At 44.2% G+C, this 24081-nt stretch overlaps 1 protein-coding gene across 1 annotated transcript in view; it reads left to right on the top strand.

The window, feature by feature from the left end:
* The window catches only part of LOC144463450 (uncharacterized), an 80407-nt gene that overhangs the window by 7594 nt on the left and 48732 nt on the right, over positions 1 to 24081 (top strand). The window contains exons 2-3 of the mRNA XM_078167741.1: positions 3922 to 3949; positions 10517 to 10749. Of these exons, the coding sequence (XP_078023867.1) occupies positions 10526 to 10749 (224 nt within the window). The 5' untranslated portion in view covers positions 3922 to 3949; positions 10517 to 10525. The remainder of the gene's footprint in view (positions 1 to 3921; positions 3950 to 10516; positions 10750 to 24081) is intronic.

Raw genomic sequence — 24081 nt, 5'->3', positions numbered from 1 at the left:
ACCACCACCGCCACCTTTCCACTCCCAAACCCTTCACCCCTCCCAACACCACCACCACCACCACCCATCCGACCCACCTTTCTTTTGAGCTGGCTCCCTGAATCCTGAATGGCAGCACCAAATATTTTAGTCTCCGACAGAACTGGGAGACGACGCACATCGGACTGACCTGCTTTCTCCATCCTGACGCAGGAGGGGAGGCTGTATAGGCTGCCCTGCTTTTCACCCTCTCTGTGTCTCCTCTTTCTGTCTCAGCCTGCACACAGTCCTTCTTTAAAAAGAGTTTAAAAAGAGACACAAAAATCTAAATCAAAAAGGTAAGTGCTTTCTTTTGTAGATGGCGCGAATCCCGACCCGGAATGTTCTGTACTAGTAAGGGAAGTTTGCAGTCAGACCATGCGTAGATATTTTGGGACTCAGAGTCTCGGTGATTAGCGGTTGAGGGCAATAGCACTCTCACGAGCAGAGATGTAGTGGCGGGGAACGCCATCCAAAAGTCAGGTTACCCGCCGTTTCTAGTCCGAGTATATCTTTTTGACACAATGATCTAATTTATGTGAGGATGTCTGTCTGTTAAGGGGGGACGCGTGTGTGCGCCTCTGTGATCAGTCTGTGGATTCTCGTGGAGAAATCTAACTCAAGCTCTTAATTAACCATCTTTCATATTTGCTGCACTCGAGACGTCCAAGGCGACTTTACTGAGGTTCATCGCAGGGCATGCCGGTGTTTGCAATCGTTGCTGCCTCCGGGAGCGACCAGGTTAGGATATTAACACAGCAATGTCTCTATATTTAAGAAGGCTCTTTTGGTTCTGTGTGTGCATAGGGAACACGGAGTGGATTTTGCAGACACTCAAAGAAAGCGGGCTGCGGTAATGCGTAGGAGTATTCACGTGTTGGGGATCCTCTGCTTTAGGCTGCCTGCTCTGCTGTGATGCCTAGTAACAACTAAGAGGGAGACAGAGAGAAGTAAAGTTTGGGGGAATATCATTTTTCTGCATGTTCCTAGTATCTGTGGCATGTTTTGCTGTTCGGCAACACTGGTTCCCTCCTTGTCGTGCCACTGAAGCAAATGTGAGTGTCTGGAGAGACAGAGAGCGTGACAGCCCATCATTCGTGTATATTTGTCATAGACAAAGCTCAGCTTAGAGGTAATGCGCCTTTAGTTCTCCACTTGTAAACAACTTTGCGCAGCGGACTTGCGTCAGTCAACACGTGTTGCAAGCCACCCCAGACTTACATGTTCTTGGTCATGGCAGCCGATGTAACTGCATCTGGAAAATCCTGCATGCTCTGAAATTTCAGCATCAGTTTCATGTGACTGTGGAGTGTGTTGTGTAAATTACACCAGTTGCTTTGTGGAGCAGGAGGGGTGCTGTGGTGGTTAGACACGACAGACAGACTGAGGTGTTCAGCACCATGGAAAGCACCTCTGCAGATTTAAGCTGCGTCCACGTATCGCCACAGGAGGCAAAGTTGGTTTAAGGCAATAAATAGTGGTGAATAACGTTGAGAATCACCTAAAAATAATTGTACTTAAGAAGAAAGTAGTGAGACGTGATTTCCTCTGGAGTTGCACTAGTTTGACACCGTGATATATCCTCATAATGCGTGTCCTGAAAATGTGCATCAGCCTAAAGAGGGCAGTTTGAGTGTAGGTGGTTAAAGCTCTCCGTATATTACTGCATCGATGGTTGTTTTAAAGCGGGGAAAGCACCCTCTGTAACTAGTTAGTTGTGGCAATGAGAGCTGCGTCGTGTTGTGTGTCTTATTGCTGTGAGATACAGTCGGACAAAGGCTTCACAAAAGAAAAAAAAAGTCTGCTGCGGTTTGCAACTTGCAGGAGTCAGGAGTGCATACTTTTTGGGGGTGCGGAGGGAGGTGTGGGGGGGGTGTAGAAGTAGACTAAGGAGGATCTCTGGCCGAGTTTGTCGACACCACGCGGGGATCTTGGCGCACTGCACTGAGGAACCTCGGCTGCAACTCCCATTGATACTGCTCCCTCTTTGATTGAATGATTGTGGACTACGGGGAATTGTGTGTGTGCGTACATGTGTTTCTGTGTGTGCAGGGTGGCTCGTGGTGGTGGATTGTGTGTGGGGTTGATGGGACTATTGTCTCATCTTTTCGTGTTTGGTTTTGTGGGAAACAAAATAGAGCCACGACAGACAGTAACAGATGCCAAAATATCCAGAGCATAAAAACTGACCGTGTTATCGTTTTCTTTACTGTTCTGTGATTCCGTATGCTTGGTTTCTTAGTGTAGAGGACATGCTAAATCCGCTGGGTGTCTGTCCCTATACATGCACTCGCCAGCAGTCAGGGACATACAGTTGGCCTACAGGCAGGGATAAAAATAGCACAAACCGATGCGACGGGCGCAGCCCTTTTCCCTTCTCAGAGCCGACTTTTCTAGGTAGCTGCCACTCAGTGGATACTCACCACCTCCTTTTCCAAACCCCCAATACTATCCAGCCCACCCCATCCCATCCCGTTAAGTCTCGTGAATCTCCACGCGGCACGAGTGCAGATGGACGGCAATGTCTGCATGTGCATGTGTATGTGTGTGTGGAGAGAGGGTCTTACAGTAAAGGTGTTATAGATATTGAAGGGGAGGTGGGGTGAGAGACGGAGCATACTGTGGAGGGAGGTTTGTTGTGCGCTTTTGCATGGACAAGTGTGCGGTCCCCGTGGGTCTATTCCGTGGGTGAACGGGGTCTGGTGCGTGGGCACGGCTAGTGAATATAGGAGATGGAGGAGGCAGCGGCTCGGCTCGCTGTGTTTTCCTCTCCTCCGGCTCAGAGATGCAGTGTTTTGCCCGCCAAATGCACTGGATGCTGGGATAAAAATTCTCCAAGACCAAAACAGCACCAACGCTTGGTGGGGGGAGGCAGAGAGGAGGGAGGGAGGGAGGAAGGGAGGGAGGAGGAGGAGGGGGGGGGGGGTTGGATGGAAACCCAGATGCTCCAGCATTAGAGGAGGGTTTTTACCAGGAGATAACCTTCTCCAAAGCTGCAGTTTCCACGAGTCCACACCACATTATCCACCTGTAATATTTTCCTGTTTTGTCACTCGTTTTTTCCATGGCACATTTGCGAAGAGCTGATCACAGAGCGGCAGTGTCTTTAATCAGGCTCTACGGGCTGTAAAGTGAGAGAATCTAAACGTGACGTCAATGCCTAGTAACTGACGCAGCCCTTCAACCAAAAAAAATGGCTTTTTATTTATTTTTTTTTTCTTCTTCTCGTCAGCAAAGCTTAATTACTAAATTTTACAGTGCTCCGTCGACTAAAAGAAAAAAGAAAATCCCGCAGGGAGCGTCGGGTAAATCCGCCTTCACCAGTATTTGGACCTATTTTGCGTTCATGAGTTTCAGCTGCTGAAGTGACACTGGGACGAGAAGCTTCTGAAGAGGGCGACAAGACATCAAATATTGTCGATGATATTGGCAGCGACGGCGAGTTCTAGATTTTAGTTGTGGAGGGTGAAAGTAGTGTGTTTTAAGGATGAGAATGAGGTGGTGGTGGTGCTGTTGGAGGCACATTGGGTTCCTTAAAAAAAAAAAAAAAATCACTGCAATGATGCAACGGAGGGGAATCGGGGCTCTTGTGCAGAGTTGGAGAGGCAAAATTAATTTACATTACATGCACTTCACGTAACGTTCCTAAGCGATGCCTTTTGTGAGTGTTTTTTTTTCCTTCCTCGTACTGTGACCTAAAAATAGCATCATAGTTTTGATCGTGCGCCAGAAATAGACAGACGGGTATCACTTGTAAAGGGAGGCGATCCTGAGCAAACTTGGACGTGCCACTGTAAGCCTACATAATAACAAATGGAGGACTTAATCTGTTGCATTTCTTCCACACTCTTGTTGCGGCTTTCCACTAAAATCTCAACCTTTCTGTGTTTCTCTTTTCTCCAGTTTAGAACAAGGACGTGGCTGCACTACGGTGAGTGAGACCCTTGCACATGCAGTGTTTAATTCCGTGTACTTCTGTGTATTTGCTAGTGCATGATCCCGAGTATGTTGTTTTCCCCCCTCTCACATTTTTTCCTCTTGCACGCAAAAACAGTCAACTCCCGGTCGTAGGCATGGATTTTATTGGCATGCTTTTACGAGCCATGTTTGACTGTAGAGGCGAGGCATAGAGCAACCCTTCCTGCAGAGTAGGAATCACCCCTTTTGGTAAATAAGCAAGTGCAAAAACTCCCTTTGTCTGTTGGCGCTGTTGAGTCTCTATCACATATTTATTTTTTTCCCTCCCATCTCCCTGCTTAACCGCGAAAGCGAGGGGAACCCTTCTCTGATGAACGCTTAAGGACGCCTTTTCCCCTCCGTATTCTTGTTTTTAAGAGGAGTCGTGTTGACAGAGAAGAGAAGCGGCGGCGGAGGAGCAAGAAGAAGAAGAAGAGGAGGAGATGAGGAGGGAGTGAAGTGAAGTGAAGGAGCTGTTGCTGCAGCAGAGACCAGGCGCACCGCATGGGGAAACCCGGGAGCTGTCCAGCAGCAATGGTGCTGAAACTACACCAAGTGGCGGTAGTGGGCTGTTGCTGGTGGTGTTGCCTGTGTGTTTGTATGCATGTCTGTGTGTAGGGGGGTGGCTGGTGTTGTTCCTGGCAGCCGAAAGCTTTATTTACTCCTGTTTGGAAACCAACAGCAGCTATTCTGGGCGAATCCTCTTTCCTGAAGCGACGTTGGAGGAGAAATACTGAAGCCATCCCCGCCTCCTTTTAAATCGCCTGCGCTAACCGAGGGGAGACATTTGGCTCGAAAATATGTTAGAACAGAGATTTTTTTCTCCCGCCTGTGTAGTTTGAACGGACTCATCGGATGCCATAGGCAGGCAGACAGAAAGAGAGAGAGAGAGAGAGAGAGAGAGAGAGAGAGAGAGCGAGAGAGAGAGAGAGAGGCAGCAGCAGCCGGACCGACTTGGATCAGCTCTTCTTCTGCTCACGTCAGTCCCGTCATTTCCTCCCGTGCCTGACCAACTCATCAGATTTCTTCACCAATCCAGCCTTTTTGTTTTTGAAGTGAACTTTTGCCGTCGCCTTATAATGAACAGGAGATGTGCAGCCACGTGAAGTTTGCAGCGCGCGTAGAACTGTTTAAGAAAGTAGCAACAAAAAAAAAAAAAAAAAAACTAACTCCAGTGCTGTTGTCTCATCACAATAACTTTGCGACGAGGAGGGCGCGCAGGAGGCGAAGGGAGCGTCGCTGTTACCGCGTCTATAGCTACTCCAAGAAAGAGTTTTGAAGGAATCACCCTTTCAATTAAGGTATCAGTGTTGAATTAGCGACCCGGACCGGCAAGATGATGAATAGGCTACAGGCGTCTGCACAGCTCTGCAGCCCGACTGGGAAACGAGAACCGCGCTCACTACCCCCGATCCCAGTTTGTGCACGACTTTGGCCAATTTTCCCAGTATTTTGAATGCAGGCTACGAGGCTACCGTGCCACAGACACGAGGAGAGAGAAAAACCCACATCGACCAGCTGTCTTTGTCATGCAAAATCCCGATTATACTTCACCTGCGATACATTCCTCCACCTCCCCAAACACACACAAAAACAACTGTGATTCTTCGTCGGTCAAATCGCGCAAATACCGACTCGAGGGGCCAGATCATGCTCAATAATTCAATACCGAGCGTGTAATTTCGGTGGAAACAACACGGATTCCCGAGTCGTGACTGCTAAAGTGAGTAATGTGCGCGTTGGCTGCGTCAGGAGAGGCAGTCGCTGTGCAGTGCAGACGGTGGGGGAGAATCGTGACTGACTGGGTTGCAAATGAAAAGACCACCCAATAAAAAATACCCACACCAGGAGAAGGGGGGTAAAGGGAAGGGGAGGAGGGGGGGGGGGGCATGGCGGGAGGGGAAAAGGGTGGGGGTCTTGGGGGGTCTGGGGTGGGCTTTAGACACTGGGTATGCACTAACCATCTCCCTAACACCCCCCCCCCCCTCCCCCTCCCCCCTCCCCCTTCAATCCCAAATATCGCCTTTCTCCCCAAAGCTTGTTTTTAGTGTGAGCCCTGCTGCTTGCTGGCAGCCAACTTGAATGCAGACGAGTTTCATCAGTGATAGTGGGGCGGTGTGGATGGAGAGAGAGGAGGAGGAGGGAGGGAGGGATGGAGGGAGGAGGGGGGGGGGGGGATGTGTTTGGTTCGGGATCAAACCTGGTACAAATAAGGGGAGGGGGGAAAAGAGGAGAGGGGGTCCGGATCCAGATCGTGACCCGGCCTCTACTTCGGTACAGTAACTTGCATGGAGGGGAAGTTGAGGGATGTTTAAGGGAGGGGGGGTGAGATAGCCCATCACAATGGCTTCTGAAAAAAACAAATGGAACTGTTGCAAGAAAATAAAAACAGGTAAGTTAATTTATTTGATTATTACTTTGCTAAATTTGACAACAACCAAACACAAAAAATATTAAAGATTGTGTGTGAGAATGAGTGCGGTCGTGATTAACTCCTTTAACTCTTGATGTGATGCTCAGCAATGTGTTGGTGTTTTTTTCTGTTAAGTTGCTGTATAAGCTGTAAACTGTTGCAGTATTACCGTAGCGGTGATGTTATTGTGTCATTCTGTTTGGTTTCAACCTTTAAAAAACGCTGTATGACGGAACCATCGCGGCTCCGGACTGAATTTGCAGTTCGGAGACCCCCGTGTCGTTTCTTGCAGTGGTACCCTCCGGTGAACTCTATAGGTGACCATGAGTCGCCTCAGATGCTTCTTGCTGATGTTGTGATGCGATGTGGAGGGCTGTGCGAAGCTTCCCACACTTTTGTCGACATGTTATTTTTTTATTATTATATATTTATTTGCTCGGCATCTTTGCATTTTTTTAATCATGTGATGTCGCTTGTAGCGTGCGTAAGAAAAGGAAAAGGGGGGCGTTATTTGTGATCAGATGAAAATAGCTCATCCTTGCAATCTTGTTTATTATTATTGCTATTATAATTCAGTTTTATTTATTTATTTATAACGATACAACCCATTTAAGAGCGACGGTCAGTTTCGCAGCCTCGCCAAACGCCCTGCAAAAAAAAAAAAAAAACAGAGAGGAAAAACAAAAGAAAAAATGCAAATGCATACTAACAAATAGCCGCATCAAATGCTCATATCCCTACATCAATGCATATAAGTATACACTTTCTCTGGTATAGATCACAATTTGGTTAGCCCTGTCTATTTTTTTCAAAAAGGGGGGTCCCTATATGAGCGAGACACCGATTGGTTGATGACGAGGTTTGGTTTCTCCAATAAGATCCCTCCCTGCTCTCTATTTATTGCCAGCAGTTTACAGCCTTGCTCTCTCCTCACCCAGAGCTCTGGAGCGGCTGCAGAGAGCCAGCGCTTCACTATACGGAGACACAACCACGGACCAGGGAATATAATACAGAGAGAGAGAGAGAGAGAGAGCACACTGACAACAAAACGCATCGATGCACAGCTCCCAATGATCACACGGGCTTTGCACATCCGAGCGTTTGGATGATTATTATTAAAAAAAAAAAAAGAAAAGAGAAGGAGAGGAGAGGGAAATGTGAGGGAGAGACAGAGAGAGAGGAATGGGGAGAGGAGAAAGGAATGGATGAGGGAGGAGAGGGGAGATAGAGGAGAATTCAAACTGGAGAAGGAGTGGGGAATCAAAGCGAAAGGACCTTGGACAGCTCTCAGTTGCAGCAGCAGCCTTGGCATCCGGAGACCCCCCTTTTTTTCTTTCTCTTTTCTCTTTTTCTCTCCATCCATCCTATCCCCATCCGTGTGTGTGTGTGTGTGTGTGTGTGTGTGTGTGCGCGCGCGCGCGTGTGTGTGTGTTGGAGGGACACACTCGCCTCGGGTTGCCGATGGCTGGAGATACAATCATGCCGGGATGGGAGATAAATTCACGGAAGCGAAAAGAGAGCAGACTCCCCGGGTGTCACGGAGTCTCCGTCGGACGGCAGCAGCAGCAGATAATGTCCTTCACGAATCTTTTTGCGGTCTGGGCTTGCTGTTCATAACTATTAATCTGGGAAGCCCTTACCCCAAAAAGCATTTGCGGAGGGCGCATTCGCCGCGCCGAGACATCGACATCGGAAGACGGCTCCACTCGTGGAATTTTTAAAAACGTATAATTTTTTAAAGGGCTTGTTTCCTTTTTTTCTGCTCGAATTTTCTTTTTGCTTTATTGTTGTCCTTATTTGCTCTTGTTATTTCCCACATTGCCACAGCAGTAGCGTTTTTGTCATGGTTGCTTTTCAGCCCCTTATACGTGTGTCATTTCCCCCCCCCCTCCTAGTCAACAGTTTTCTTCTTTGTTAGAAATTGTGGCGAAGCTCTGCAGCCACGTCGCACCCAAGTTTTGCTCCAACTCTTGCGTGCATCAGGGTCCAGAACAGAAAAAATATCCTGGTGCTCATGTCAACAAACATTTCGTCGGACCCAAAACTTTGACCCATGCAAGATTTAGTCATTTCAGTCAAACACACACCCCCAAACACCCCCCCAGTCCCACACTGAACAAGTGACAGTGGCCCCCAGCAGAGCAGAGTGTAAACACGGGGAGACCCTTGCAATGAACAAGTTGCACGTGGGCAAAACAGTGGAGGGTGTGTGTGTGTGCGTGTGTGTGTGTGTGTGTGTGTGTGTCTCTTGTGGAGGGTGGGGTGCCACTTTCATGGGACGTCACTGAACCCCAAACCCCCTCCCATAAAATAATGTGGGAAACATACACACACACACACACACACACACACACACACACACTCACTCACTCACTCTCTCTCTCTCTCTCATTCTCTCTCACACACACACACGCACACACCTGTAAGCAAATATGCAAGGGATTCCCCAACAAGGCCATCCTAACATAGGGAGAAGCCCAGATTGGCAGATGGAGAGGAATAAGGAACATCTGCAATCGCTGCCTCATAGACTGACCGTGTAACGACTCTCACTCTCTCTATCTGTGTGTGTAGCCTCCGTGCGAATATCCACGCAGCCTCCCCTTTAACACACACACGCACACACACATTGTTGAAACGCACACGTGTCTCCCTTCCAGTTTTGTGAAAAGTAGTTAATCCACCTCAAGCATCGCCCACCACTGTTCCCTGTCAACGTTCCCCCTACAAATAGAACACAGACAAACCGGACACGACCACATCCCTTTCCAGCCTGACCCACCAGATCCATAACAAAAACAAGCTGAATTTTTCTGCAAGCTTAACGACTCGATCTTTATGCTCACAAAGTTCTGCAGCACATCGGAAAACTCTGGCTTCCAGTGCTGGCTGAATTATGAGTTGATATGTGCACACCAAGTGATCACAGCTATGAAAATAAAAGCCAGAGATGAGTATTCCCTCTCTCAAAAGACAGAGTAAAAAGAGCAAAACAAGATGCAATTCAATTTAGACCCGAGAAGAAAAGCACATGCAACTTTGAGCTCAGTTTGCTCTCTGCTGTCCCGTCTCAGCTGAGGGGAGCATTAGTGTCAATAATCATGATTCATGCTAAAATATGTTTCCAATATAGAAACAAATAGTAGTTAAGTGTAGTCTGAGGATGGGGGGAGTGTAGGGTTGCTCATAAGTGACGTACACTATGATATATTAGGCCCCTTTTGCGCTGCAAGACCTGCAAGTTACAGGCCTGTAGCTTGGCAAGAAAATATATTGCCAGGACGTAAAAAAGCGGACGTCAGAGAGCAGAAAGTGACGTAATTGAAATCAAAATTGAACCGTTTAGATGGCTGATCTCTGTGGCTTTTGGCGATGACGTAGAGCTGCCAGAAAAGGAAACCTAGAAGTAGAAAAAAGTTAACGACGGGAGGCATCATGAACACACCTTGTTAAAAAAAAATCCTTTGCAATTACCTAAATGGGCGTGTGACCCAGCCCATGAGCAAAGCACTGAGATGCTGAGGCTCATGCGAGGCTGCGAAATGAGGATGTAGTCGCATCCGTCGCTCTCCGGCCAACCGAGATACACCTTCTTGCAGGTATGACCTGAAGCGCGTGTTCGAGCTGGGCGCATGCTCTTAATAAAGTTAGACAAGACGGAAACACAACTGGAAACGACAAAACAGACAGCTGACGTTATTTTCTATAAAAGGAAACACCGTGACCCCTGACCTGTGGAGTCGCATTGGTTCTTTTCCTCCGTCTTATTAGTGCGTGTGACAAAAGCCACGGTTTTGTGCAGTGTGCGTGAGGCTGGTTGTCTTGTTGCCTGAGTGAGGGTGTGACTGAAGGTAAAGTTACCCATGCACCTCTTAAAGGTGACATGAGTGTTAGATTTTACTGTATGGATTTGTATCAATCTGGTGCGTAAAAATGGGGCTTTGCTGTAATAGTTAATGTTTGTAGCTGTGTGGTGCGATCTGCTATCAGCCGGCTGCGGGTCATAAAGTTTCCCCACCTCTCCCCACATCCCCACAACTGTGTTCTGCCCGTGTAGGCCCGCACGCACTACCCGCAGACTCAATTTACAGAAATCTCACCGTGCGTGTCTGTCTCTCTGTTTTGCAGGAGGGAACAATGACAACAAGAGCAAATGATGGAGATGAGGTGACTTGCGTGCCCGGGTGGACCCTGCCGCTGCTGTGGGAGCCTCCAGCTATGCGCAGGAGGAGGAAACAAAAAAGGGGACCCGTGTTTTGGATGTTTTCACCGATGAGCGCGCAGAGAGGGAGAGAAAGAGAGGAGAGACACCGACCGACCTTCCTCCTCCTTGTCCTCCCCCTCTTCCACATTCGAGAAAGGTAATTGCACGGCCTGAGATGTGTTAGAGGATGAGGATGACGTCAAACCCAAATCACCCTTTAAATTGCATTTTGCGTGAGGCTCGTTATGACTGCTCGGTGCTTGAGCGCAGGAGTTGTGTCTGCGCGGGGGCTTCTGTTGCTGGATTCCCTTCTCTTCTTTTTCCTTCTCTTATTTCAATTCATTGTAGGCCTTTAAATTATACATGCCAAGAAGTGCTGTGTCGCCTATATGTTGAGTTACGGTCTGAGACGTGGAGTAATTTTGTTCTCATGATGGTTTGAGACTCTCAGTGTGTCGTCAAACACGTCTGAAAATGATGCGTAAAAGTAGCAGTCTGTGAATTTTATACCTGAATAATAAAAGCCTTGTAATATTCCTGATATATCCATAGGAGGGTCTTGGAGTGTGCGTTAGTGACTTGATAGTTTGCCTGGTATTACGCAGGTCCTGCCATGTCAATATATTTTTCCTAATCAGGATTTTAGTTAGTGCTGTGTTATATGAGATGACCTCGGTGACATTTTGCACGTTTTGTCATCCGGAATCGTGCTTTGCTGTTGTCCTGCATCTCAAACATAACTTTCTCACGGATCATATGAGTAGATATATGATATTATAATTTTGGATAGTGTGGGAGAAACCCGTGCACACGCCTATGAGGTCTAAAATCTGGTTTAACTTGGGAGATACTTGTGTTGTTGGTGCACCGTTCACACTGCAGCTGTATTTCTGTATTTAGCGTCAGTGTTGGATGTAACTATGCGATGGCCAAAGTTACCCAGTGATTATAAATATGAATTGATGCTGTTTGAGCAGGTGTGAGCGTGCGTATAGGCTGTGCCTGAGTGTAACATCCACTGTGTCTACTTTCTTTGTGTTTTTTTGGCACCAGCAGCAGTGAAGTCTCCTCCCAAATACCTGCTATGTCACCTCCCAGTGTGAGTCATCATATCGCCGACAGTTCAGGCAACACCTCGACGTCACCTTAGATTTACTTGCCCTTGTAATAACGCTGTAGTTATCAGCACGAGCAGAGGGGAAGCGCGTCGTGACCTGGTGCAGCAGTTGAGGCCAAAATGTCTGTATTGTAACAAAACACAACGTCCATCTCTGTTTCTGTGCAGCAGGTTTTATTATTGCAGTAATGATCAATTTTAACTGTAGGTTTATGAAAGAGTGAGACTGAGTGAGACATTTATGGCAAATATGATTTTGCTGATGTGTATCAGTTGTGTTAATTGGGAAGGTCATTGAGCTCGCCCCTACCTGCTGTCTTTGGATACTTTTGGATACATGTCATGGCAGCTATTTTGCGTCCCCATTAGATGGTGCCTTCAGGTGCTCCTCACAAGCCCGTGCTTCTAAGACAGGAAGTGCTCATCACAGTAGGTTTGACAACCATATTCTCTTGCAACAGAAGCAACAAAATGGATGCTATAGATGTTTTAGCATGTGTGTATGAGTGTGTGACTTAAAACACCACCTATAATCCTATAAAAATTTTGCAGTAGTGGTATTTTTGAAGTAGGTTAGTAAAGCATTGCTTTTTGTTAAGTACTACAGATTTGTATTTTGAATACATATCCTGCTGTAAGTATAAAACTGCAACCATAACAGCAGCAGCAGCAGGTTTGGGTCATTTGAATGTTCAAAATGATCATGGCTTACGTCAGGGTAAATTATTTTGGGTTAAATCAGGTTGTCTTAGATTGATTTAAAGGGTAACGTCCACCAAATTACCAAAAATGTATTTTCTCATGTACCCCAATGGTATGTGCTGTAGCATAGGGGTGGGGGGAACTGATACAGCATGGTGTTGCAATATTTTTGCCGAGCTATATCGCATCGATACATGGATGGCAAGTATCAGTTTTTTGTTAAGCAAATTATTAATATTAGAAATACAAATTGGCTTGCGAGAACAATGAAATCAGCTGCTTTTTAAGTCCACTCGATACATTTTGCTGCAATAAAAATAGATGAAGTGAGATGAACAGAGTGAAAATTGTATCAGATAAAGCAAATGCTGACAAAGACATAATTTTCAGTTCAAAAATGGTAATAAATCTCAATATATTGCAATATATGTTATCGCAAGCGTATCGCAACACATTTAAAATCACAGTAATATTGTATCGGGACGTAAGTATCGCAATAATATCGTGACGTTTATCGTTGGGCCTCCGGTGATTTCCACTCCCTCTGTAGCCATGCCAATATTTAGTTTTTATCAACCAGGTTTTGAGATACAAATCTCTGCTATTGCTCGCCTCCAACCCAAAACAATTGAGGTAAATGGCATTGTGTTTGTGTTGCTCACAGTGTTGAAAAAATATATTTCCAGTGTCCTCACTTATCAGGATAATCCACTATACACACTGTCAGCAGTTGTCTTTGGGACAATAAAATAAAAACTGTTTACAGACAACGAGGTCTGTTTATTATCCAGAGTAACATGGACACTAACTCTAGTAAGATATGTTGCTGATAAATTTGTAGATGTAATTTTACAGCAGGGGTCGGGTGGTGGCAGAAAAAATGTTTGAAATTTGGGTAAACTAACCCTTTAACTGTACAAAAAAACTGACCAGACTGAGTCCTCACAGTTCTCACATTTGCACCAATTATATGAATAAGGAAAATTTTCTTTCTGTAAAAAACAATTCTCTTGTGAAAACCAGCTCGTGTGTGCTTTGTAATTTTTTAAAACACTAACATAATTTGGGCCATGAGCTGTTTGGTGTGTTATAGAAATTATTTGCTTCTAGTGTGGTGTTGTATACAGCTGTGGTGATTGTACTTGTATCACTTAATTGCACGTCTTCAAACGTGATGTGACGTGGTGTGTGACACCGTGTGTGACACCAAATCACAATGATTCAATTAAGGATGCAAAATGGTCATCAAAGAGTGGGAATAGTTTGGTGTGTATTTTCTATGTCACCATTCAAGCTACTGATGTCAGGGTAAACCGTGGCGTCATTTAACAGTCATCAAATCATCACATAGTGTTGTGGAAAAATATACTTAGTTTGGCTGTATGAACTTGGACATTTTAAATGTTGCTAACAGACTGATTCCAGGTCAAAATACAGTAACACTGTGCTGGAGGATTTCCCCATAATCTAATCATAAGTATCCGTAATCACTCATGACGTGATCTACAGCTCTAAATATACTGTCATATAATTACTGTCAATTACAATGTGATGGGACATTTTTTATACCATTATATGTATCATGAAGTCTGTAAAGAGAGCACTCCTGTCCTGACGTCACCCCACCTGTGTATGATAAATCACAGCATGTTTCTAAATATCCACTGACAATCTTGTTTTCCTAAAAACGAGCTACCAGTGCAAAGCTATATTTGGGGAGATGACGTCATGGTAAAAACTGAGACCAAGGGGCTTTGAAGACGTAGGCTACAAAAAGGCAAACCTGGATTCTATCGACACAACACACACACACACACACGCTCACACACAGCATGTGCTGCATTAAAACTTGTCATCAAAAATAGACAATATTTATTTATGCATGTATCTTTGCAGATTATCCCATGGAGAGCTGCAGCTATTTGTTTTTGCTCAGTAACGTCAGTCTGTAGTCTGTTGAAGACCACATGTGGATGCAGCCAGAATTCACATGGTTGACTTATTCCTTAAATGTATCATCTGGAATAAAGTGACCAATGTCACCAATAGACAATTTAAGATATACATACAAATGACAATCATGGACCATTTTACCTCATTTTGGGGGTTTTTTCATGACTTTTTTTTCTTAGCGAGGGATTTGCCCACACTCATCTTCAAAATTGTGTTTAACTCATGTTAGACTAGTCTCTATAACTGGATTGAAGTTAATGTCACCTTTGAGCATTAATTGTTCGTGTGTGTTAATGATCGAGGTTGTTTGATTTATTTGCATTTGGTTTTTGTGCTATAGAGGGAGACAAGCATTGTAGGTATGTGTAGGTGGGTCATAACGATGCCCTCCATTACATTCCACCTTCCATTCTGTTCTCAGTGTGTAAGACAGTATGGGGCAACACATTCTCTCTCCCAACTCGTCAAATACCGACGACCTGTTAGAAGCCCCACACATCAGAATACGACACTCTAAGTACCCCTGCTGCGTCAGTTTTGGATTCTCAGGGATGGCGTGTCAATTTAGGGTAATATCATGCATTGTCTTTCTAAAAATAAATTCCAGGAGGGTGTACAGTTTCCACTTGTTAAATGTGTACAGTCTCTTTTCCGAATAAACTTAGAACGTAGGTAGAAAACTTCATTTTTAGGTTAACTTCCTTACGTTTAGGCAACAAAAGCACATGGTTCAATGCATTCTCATAGAACAGTTCATATGATATCCTATGAATTAGCATCCTACGAATGAAGTTACATGCTTCAATTGTAGTCACATAAACACAGACTTTTACCCATGACTTTCTCCTGGAGTCACGTGTTTGGAACCATGTGGACTTTGAGTGAACATTGAGTCATTTTAAGGTACGTCCTCACCATGTTTCTATTCCTAAACCTTTCCTCCATAACTTTACATTAAATACGTAACTGTTTGATAAGCATGTAACTTCATTCGTAGGGTGCTAATTCATAGGATATCATACGAACTGTTCTAGTCATAGGAATAGGTTTAGGAATAGAAACATGGTGAGTACATACCTTAAAATGATTCAAAGTTCACTCAAAGTCCACACCGTCCCGAAAACGTGGCTCCGGGGGAAAGTCACGGGTAAAAGTCCAGGTTTTTGTGACTCATCCACCACCTCATCCTGCCTACTTATACGACCGCTCAAGGCTGCTTCCTTGTTTACTCCCATCACTAGGCACTGGTCACCTGATTGCAGCCTTTCAAAAATACATGTATTTATGAATTTAGGTGCATTACTTTTCGTAGGAAAACATACAAACAGTTTGTGAGAACAGCCTGAGTGGTTCAGGTTTAAATAGTAGATGCATAAAATAATGGACGTAGTCACCGTGACGTCACCTATTGGTTTGTGGACTGCTGTTTTAAAACCTGAGTTTGGCAATTTGGTTGTCGCCACTTTGGTTTTGGGAGCACGCAGTGACCATATTTGGATGAAAAGATGGAGCTGTGGAGCTGCGAGAGGTGGATCGGACCCACAGACCAAACACTTGTCACCCAAGGTGTCCCCGCATTTAATTTTGCATAACTTTAAGACTTAATGAAACATAAATGGGTCAGAATTCCCCCCGTACAGTTGTCATAAACAAAGAAATTAGCTATCAAGATCAAAATGTCTTTCTGTACCAGGCTGTAAACATGTTTATTTCTGCTGTAAAGATGGACATTTGGCCTCTAGAGTCAGCCTCAAGAGGCAGTTCAAAGTACTGCAGTTTTTGGTAGTCTGCAATGGCGTCATTTTTCAGCCCCAGAGGTTGCCGCTTACTTAAAATAAATATGTTTGTTACTAACATAATGTAATGTTATGTGACATATGTCACTAGCGTTACATGCTACACATACTAGCACAAAATGTAGCGATTAAAATTTCTCGATTGACTTTGGTTTCACACGGGACACAAACAGCAGGCTTCCAGATGAAAGTCTAGAGTTTGTTTGACCAACCCACCCTATGTGGAGTTTCTCACTCTATACTGGTAGGTCCTCAGTGCATCGAAAATGCATCTCATACTACCACTAAATGGTGCCTGTGTCAGTATCTGATGCTGAGGGCCACTGACTAAGTGTCAGTACAGTATTTGACGAGTTGGGAGTGAGACTGGGTTGTGTTGGGCTTTAACACAAAACACGCATGTTTTCAGTTTTTTTGTAAGTGCTTAAAATGTGATTTTAAAGGATGAAGCTGGTGAAATTCTACATTTTTCTCACTGTTAACAACTACAGTGACAAGATGAAAACCAACAATGACTTGATCGTACAAACAAGTGTTGCGCTAACCCGGTCACCAGGATAAATGTTGGCATTGTACATTTCTGCAACTATGTATATCTTACATTTGAATGTTTCATGTGTTAAATTTGTGCTTTTGACATGTGGCAGATATGCTCCAATTTTCAGTTTTATATTGTGACAACACTGTGGTTAACGTGTGGTTATGTCTAGGCACAAAAATCACTTGGTTAGGGTGAGGGACACATCACATTTTGGCTAAAAATACCCTGTGTGGTCGCTACTAACACAGCTGGAACTGTCCCAACATCTCCTTCGTACATACACCTGCTTTTGTTGTTTGTTGGTCTCTTCTAATCTGTTGCATGGCAGCCGTTTCACCTTCATGAGAAATATACATAAATATGTAATCTGAATGTTTAATGATGACATGAAACATATGAAATAAACACTTGTAACATATCCGTGGTTTGCAGAAATGTATGATGCCAACGTTTTTTTCTGGCGACTGAGCTGTCCGGGGGAGCTAAAGCCTGATACATCTTCTTCCTCTGTGCCATAGAGCTCCATTATTGTTCAAGAACCATTAAAAACACATGATCGTGCCATCCTGCTGCCCTGAATGACACGTTCCTTTGTTACAATGAGCACGATTACTGTATTCTCTTTTGAGTCAGTCCTGCATACATTGCTGCCGGTGGTGGGTAGTAACGTGTTGCATTCTTTGTAACATGTACTTGAGTAATTTTTTTCATGAATTGTACTTTTAAGAGTAGTTATTCTGCAGACTACTTTAATTTTTGCTTAGATACATTTGCGATAAAATATATGTACTTCCACTCCGTTACAGTAGACTGCGCACTTCATGCTACTTTTACTGAATTTAGCTATAAAAAAATGAGCATTCACACGCACGACAGGGATTCTCTGACAGCGAACAAAAAGGTAGCCTACTAGCCAATCATAGCACTGCAGATGGAATGCGCCGTTGGAGCTGATCATGGCCACTCTAGACAATGCTTGTGATTGTGATCCCAGAAGCGGCTTTTTGCTCTGTTTGTGACACAAAGTTTTTCCTTGTTGTTTTGTCTTAAGAGATTAAACCATTCTTGTGAGATTTGTCTGGTTCTGGATTTGACACTTAAATGACAATGTGCACTTCACATTTGTTATTACCTGTTGAGGATCTGTTTGAACATAATAAATTGCATCTAATGAAAAGAATACCTACTTCCCTGCTTTTCAGGCAACTGTTAGGGCCACTTCCCCTCACACTGCTATCCTTGCTGCAAACTTTTACTCTTGGTCTGAGCATAGACTACAGTATGTCTGTTCTGCAGCCCAGTCACCAGAAGAAAATGTTGGCTTTTTACATTTATGTAAATTACTAATACATTACAGTTGTACGTTTCATGTGTATCATATCAAAGTTTCTAAAGTGACATAGTAAATGAGCTGACTTTGTCACTGGGAGGTGGAGGGGATGGTGGATGGCATGACACTTAGACGAGACACCTGTCAAGCTGCAGACCTCTGTTTGAGACCAACAAACAAAACTGGTTGTTTTTCCAGCGGCTTTTTAGGTACCAAACACAAGTGTTTTTTGACAACCCGTGGCTGTTTTTCCAGCGACTCTTCAGCCCCCAAGAGTAGGTGTCTTTCAGAGACTTATTGCTGTTTTTCCTGCCTCTTCTTAGCCCCTAAATATGGATGTTTAGTGCCACAAAAAGTAATTGTTTTTTACCAAAACATTGTTGCTTTTCCAGCAGTGATTGTGCCCTCCAGACCGTGTATTTTAGCTGAAACAAAATCTTTTCCTAGTCGAGTGATTTTTGTGCCTAAACATAACCACACGTTAACCATAGCATTGTTGAAATGTAAAGTTTTAACGTATGCACAACATAATAATGTGCAAATGTGGTGTGTTCTTAGTTTGCAAAACCATACAATGCCAACATTTTTTTTTTCATGGCAATTTGGCTGTGCTCTGAAACATCTTCTCACAGGACAAAGGTTCACCAGCAGGGTGTAACTTATGCGAAGGTTCTTGTTGTTATATAGAAAATGTCCTCCCAAGAAGAACAACAGCATCAGCTGTTTCAGCAAGTACCCCAAAACAACACGTTCAGGTGATGAAGCTCTCTAGCTTTCTTTATTTCTGTTTCCAACTGTCACTCAACCTTTTTTTAAGCATGATGACAATCGTTCCCTCACCTTCACCATGTTTTCATTATGGTTACCATGATGACGAAGGTCCCCTAACATTAAGGAAGTAATCATTTTCATTTTGTCACTAGTGCAGCAGCAAGAACATGATCCCTCACTGGCCTCCCACTTGTGAGCACAGTCAGTCGTGTTTGACGGTGCTCCTGAAGAAGCCAGAAACATTGCTGCTGTTAGAACACTTAGCGAGGACTTTTTCCTCCACGTCACCCCAAAACTTGACTCTTGTGTGTGTGTAGAGCTTTAAAAAAAATACAAAAATAGTTGCACCATATAATATTGAACAGTTACATTCTCTAGCATTGATGCAGATATGGATACACACTGATTACTTTTTTTTTTAATCACCTCAAAAGAGTTTGAATTTAAGGCCAAGTCTTAATAGCTATACTGATATCCAAATGTAGTAACTGTATGTATCATGGATATAAAACTATGAAACTATATAAAACAGCTCCTTCCTCTCAAAATGATCCATTTTAACCTGATCATAGTGATGCATCGAATAATCATTAGAATCGAAGCTTCTATTGTTAGCTAAAATCTTCAAAATCAGTTTAAACCCCCCCCACACACGTATATATTTTAGGTCCAAGCAATTTGCCATCGTGGCAGGCTGTGTATTTTGTTAGTTAGAATGTATGCAGCAAATGTACAGGGCATTTGTTTATCTGTTAATATACGTTGGTGTCCTATACAGTGACTGTTGTGAGACAGATTTGCCTACAGAGACAATAAAGTATCTTATAAATGTGCAGGGGTGGGTAAAGTATTGGAAATCTGTAATCTACTCGAGTAAAAGTACAATCATTCCTATAAATAATGACTCAAGTGAAAGTAAAAATTACTGTTTGAGAAACCTACTCAAGTAAAAGTAATGTACAGCTGAGATGATCTCTCTCTCTCCATCTCTTCCTCTCTTCCTTATCATGACATCAAAATAACATTACACATGGAAAAATTAAAGTAGCTAACGTTAGCTAGCTGACTACATTTTCACCTACAGTACTGTCTGCCTCAGTAGCATGTCATCATATAACTGTTGTCTCTTTTAGATTTTAGTGTAAAAAGTGTGGCCAGATACGGTCAGAAATTGTCATTGGAAGCTGCCTCTTGTTCTGGGTTTTGCTCCGTCATCATTGTATCGTGGTCAAAAGACAGGTGGTGTTTCCTTTTCTTCTGGGCAGCTGGAGACTTGGCATCTGCAGGAGAAGTTCTTCCCTCTTCACTCAGTCCCCACATTTAGAGCAGACTGGTTGTAATGAAAGTAAAATGGCAAATGTAGTGAAGTAAAAAGTAGATTACTGGCTCAAAAAATATACTTGAGTAAAGTACAATTTTAAAAAAAATGCAACCTAAAAAGTACCTACTGGTTCCTTAAAAAAACACACACTTTGCAACACGTTACTACCCGTCCCTGTAAATGTGCAAACCTTGTGTTCTGGAGAAATTTTCAACCCTGACTCCTAGAAATTACACGTATATACAACTAATTTGCAAAAACAAAAAACATTTTGAAGGGAACAAAATGCTGACCGTATAACGTTTTCTATGGACATGAGATTTTTTTTTTTTTTTAACCTTTATTTTAGGATCTTCAGTATAAAACAAATGCGCCATACATCATTTTAACAACTCTGTCACAAATATCTTCACAGGTAGAAAAACAAAAAAATAGTCCTGGGAGTTCAACATTACTAGTAAAACATAATACATACACACAGGGATAGAGGGTACACTGCTGCTCAGTTAGACCATTACAATTCACTACCCTTGAGATACTCGACTACAGGGCTACAAATTTTGACAAATATTTGAATCTTATTTTTATTAGTGGAGCCTAACCTTTCTAAAGACAATACATTCATCAGCCCTCTTATCCACATATATGTTGGTGCACAGTCTGACTTCCTGTCTGCCAAAGCTAACACACTTGTACCAAAATAAGTAAGTAAAATCAGAACTTTATTTCTGGGAGACAGTGTTGGAAATTTTATATAATCTTATATTAATTCATCCTCTATAAACCATCTTCCTATGTGGTATTACAATCAATTTTTCTGATGTGATAATAATGTGTAGGGGTTGGACACAATAAAAGCAACACCTGTGCAATGTACTGAATTCTAATTCAACACCACTGCAACAAACGACACTTTTGTTAAGTTCATAATGTTTTATTCTCATTGTGTTAGAGCTGTTGATTTAACTCGGGGGTAATTTTTAGGGCCAGGTTCAGGGGTGGTGTTGTATTGTACTGCATTATATTAAGTAGCCTATTTGTGGAAATTACACTTGATGCACTTAAAATACTCCAAGCGTACAGCGGTACTGTTTAAAGGAGCTCTGTCACACTGCTTCTGTGTATGTTGTAATCTGAGCTTCTCTGTTTTATGTTGTGGTAGCTGGTTTGGCATCCTGTGCATGTTAATATGTGTGAGTCCTGTGTGTCTGTCCAAACTTGGCAAACCAATCACTGCTGCTCTGTGCTGCACTCACACTGCGCTTATACTGTACAGTTACTGCTAATATCGCCCAGTTGCCAGAAGAAAATGTTTGCATTGTACGATTAAAGTGACGTTGTATATAAGCTGACTTTGTCACTGGGAGGTAGAGAGGATGGTGGATGGTGTGGCAGCCACTGTTTCAAAGAACAAAACTGGTTGTTTTTTTTAGCCCCGAAACGTGGGTGATTTTTTGCGAGCTGTGACTCTTTTTCCAGCAGGTTTTTGCTACTAAATGTGCGTGTTATTTAGCAACCTGTCAGATGTTTTTCTCGTGGGTTTTTAGATACTAAACATAGATGTTTTTTAGCGTCACATGGCTTTTTTCCAGTGGCTTTTTAGCTCTTGAGCATTGGTGATTTTACGTGACTTGTGGCTTCTTTATCAATAGCTTCTTTGTCCACATATGCAGGTGATTTTTAGCGACCTGTGGCTCTTTTTTAGTGTTTTTCAGCAGCATACGTAGGTGTTTTTACTGACCCGTTGCTCTTATTTCAGTGCACTTTTAGTCCCCACACGTGGATGATCTTTAGTGACCTGTGGCTTTTTTGTAGCAGTTTTTTGCCACTAAACATGGGTCATTTTCTGTGACTTGTGCATCGTTTTACAGTGGGTTTTTAGCCCCTGATTGTGTTTTTTTTTTAAATGACCCGTGGCTTTTTTACCAACTGTGTCTTTGCCCTCATATGTGAGTGATTTTTAGTGACCTGTAGCTCTTTTTCCAACTGCTTTTTAGCCCCCCAATGTGGGTGTTATTTAGCAACCTGTTACGGTTTTTCAAGCTGGGGTGGTCCCGCCATCCATCCATCCATTTTCATCTGCTCATCTGGGGGCAGATTGTGGGGGCAGCAAGTTGAGTAACCCACTGAGCAAGCAATGTCTGTGGACGTTCAAGTCTAGTTAATATCACGTCTGTGGACGTGATATCAACTGGACGTGATATCAACTGGATGTGCCTGGAACACCTCTAACAGGAGGCATCCAGGAGGCATCCTGATCAGATGCCCGAACCGCCTGAACTGACCCCTTTTGATGCAAAGGAGCAGCAATTCTATTCTAAGCTCCCTCCAGATATCCGAGCTCCTCACCCTATCTCTAAGGCTGAGCCCAGACACCCCATGGAGGAAACTCATTTCGGCTTCTTGTAGCCACAATCTCATTCTTTCAGTCACTACCCAGAGCTCATGACCATAGGTGAGGGTTGGGACATAGGTGGACCAGTAAATCAAAAGCATTGCCTTCCGTCTCAGCTCCCTCTTCATCACAATGGTCTGGTGCTGGGCCTGCATCGTTGCAGATGCCACTCCTGTTCATCTCACTTTACATTCTACCCTCACTCATGAACAAGACCCCAAGATACATGAACTCTTTCACCTGGGGCAGTAGCTCTCCCCAAACCCAGAGGCCATGGCCTCAGACTCAGAGGTACTGACTCTCACCCTGACCGTTTCAGACTCGGCTGCAAACCACCCAGTGCATGCTGGACGTCACGGTGTGATGAAGCCAATAGAACCATATCCTCTACAGCTCCTTAACAGCACCCTGGAATAAACTTTCCATGGGAGGCTGAGCAATGTGATACCCTGATAATTGGAACACACCCACGGTCCCCTTTTTTGAAAGAGACAACCACCACCCTGGTCTGCCACTCCACAGGCACTGTACCCAACCCCCAATGGAGCACTGAAAAGGCCTTCAGCCTTCAGCCTCTCAGGGCGAATCTCATCCCCACCTGGTGCCTTGCCACTGGGGCGCTTTTTGACTACCTTAGCAACCTCTGCCAGGGTTGTGGTTGAGAGTTCCCCTGAGTCTTTGAACCCTGCCTGCTCCACAGAGGAATTGATGGCCAGGTTCAGAAGTTCCTCAAAGTGCTCCTTCCACTGCTCAACAAAATCCCCTGTCTGGGTTAGCAATTCTCCTCCCCTGCTGAGCACAGCCTGAGACAAGCCTTGCTTGACCTTCCTGATGCGTCTAACGGTTTGCCAGAACTTCCTTGAGGCCAACTGAAAATCCTTCTCCATAGCCTCCCCAAATTCATCCCATACCTGGGTTTTTGCTTTAGCAACCTCCACAGCTGCAACCCTATTGGCCAAACGGTACTCATCTGCTGCTTCAGGAAACTCCTGGGCCAATGAAGCCAGAAAGGCCTCCTTCTTCAGCATGATGGCCTCCTTCACTGCTGGTTTCCACCAGGTTGCCACCACGTCAGGCACCGACGAACTTCTGGCCACAGCTCTTAGCTGCCATCTCCATGATTGAGGCTTCAAAACACCACTTGGGTTCAAGTCAGTCAGGCCGTTCTTCCCAGTCATCCCCTTCCAGGTTTCTCCATCGTTGCCCATCTGAGTGTTGAGTTCCCCCAAAAGAACTATGGAGTCCCCATTCAACTTCCTTTCCAGGACACCACCCAGAGACTCCAAGAAGGCTGGGTGCTCCGAACTGTTGTTCGGTGTGTATCCACAAACAACAGTGAGAGACCTCTTAGTGGCTTGCAGTCGCATCAAAGCGACCCTCTTGTTCCTGGGGAAAGCTCTAATGCAGCATTGCTCAGTTGGGGACTAGTAAGTATCCCTACACGCACTCGGTGCCTCTCACCCTGGGCAACTCTGGAAAAGGTGAGGGTCCATCTCGGTGCGAATATGCCGAATCATTTAAGTCTTCATGAATTGTTCTTAGTCTGGCCCCTCCCCTGAGACC

Source organism: Epinephelus lanceolatus, chromosome 5, assembly GCF_041903045.1.
Source record: "Epinephelus lanceolatus isolate andai-2023 chromosome 5, ASM4190304v1, whole genome shotgun sequence".
Classification (NCBI taxonomy): domain Eukaryota; kingdom Metazoa; phylum Chordata; class Actinopteri; order Perciformes; family Serranidae; genus Epinephelus; species Epinephelus lanceolatus.
Note: the sequence above shows the minus strand (reverse complement) of the source record. Positions and strands in the feature narration are given on the sequence as shown.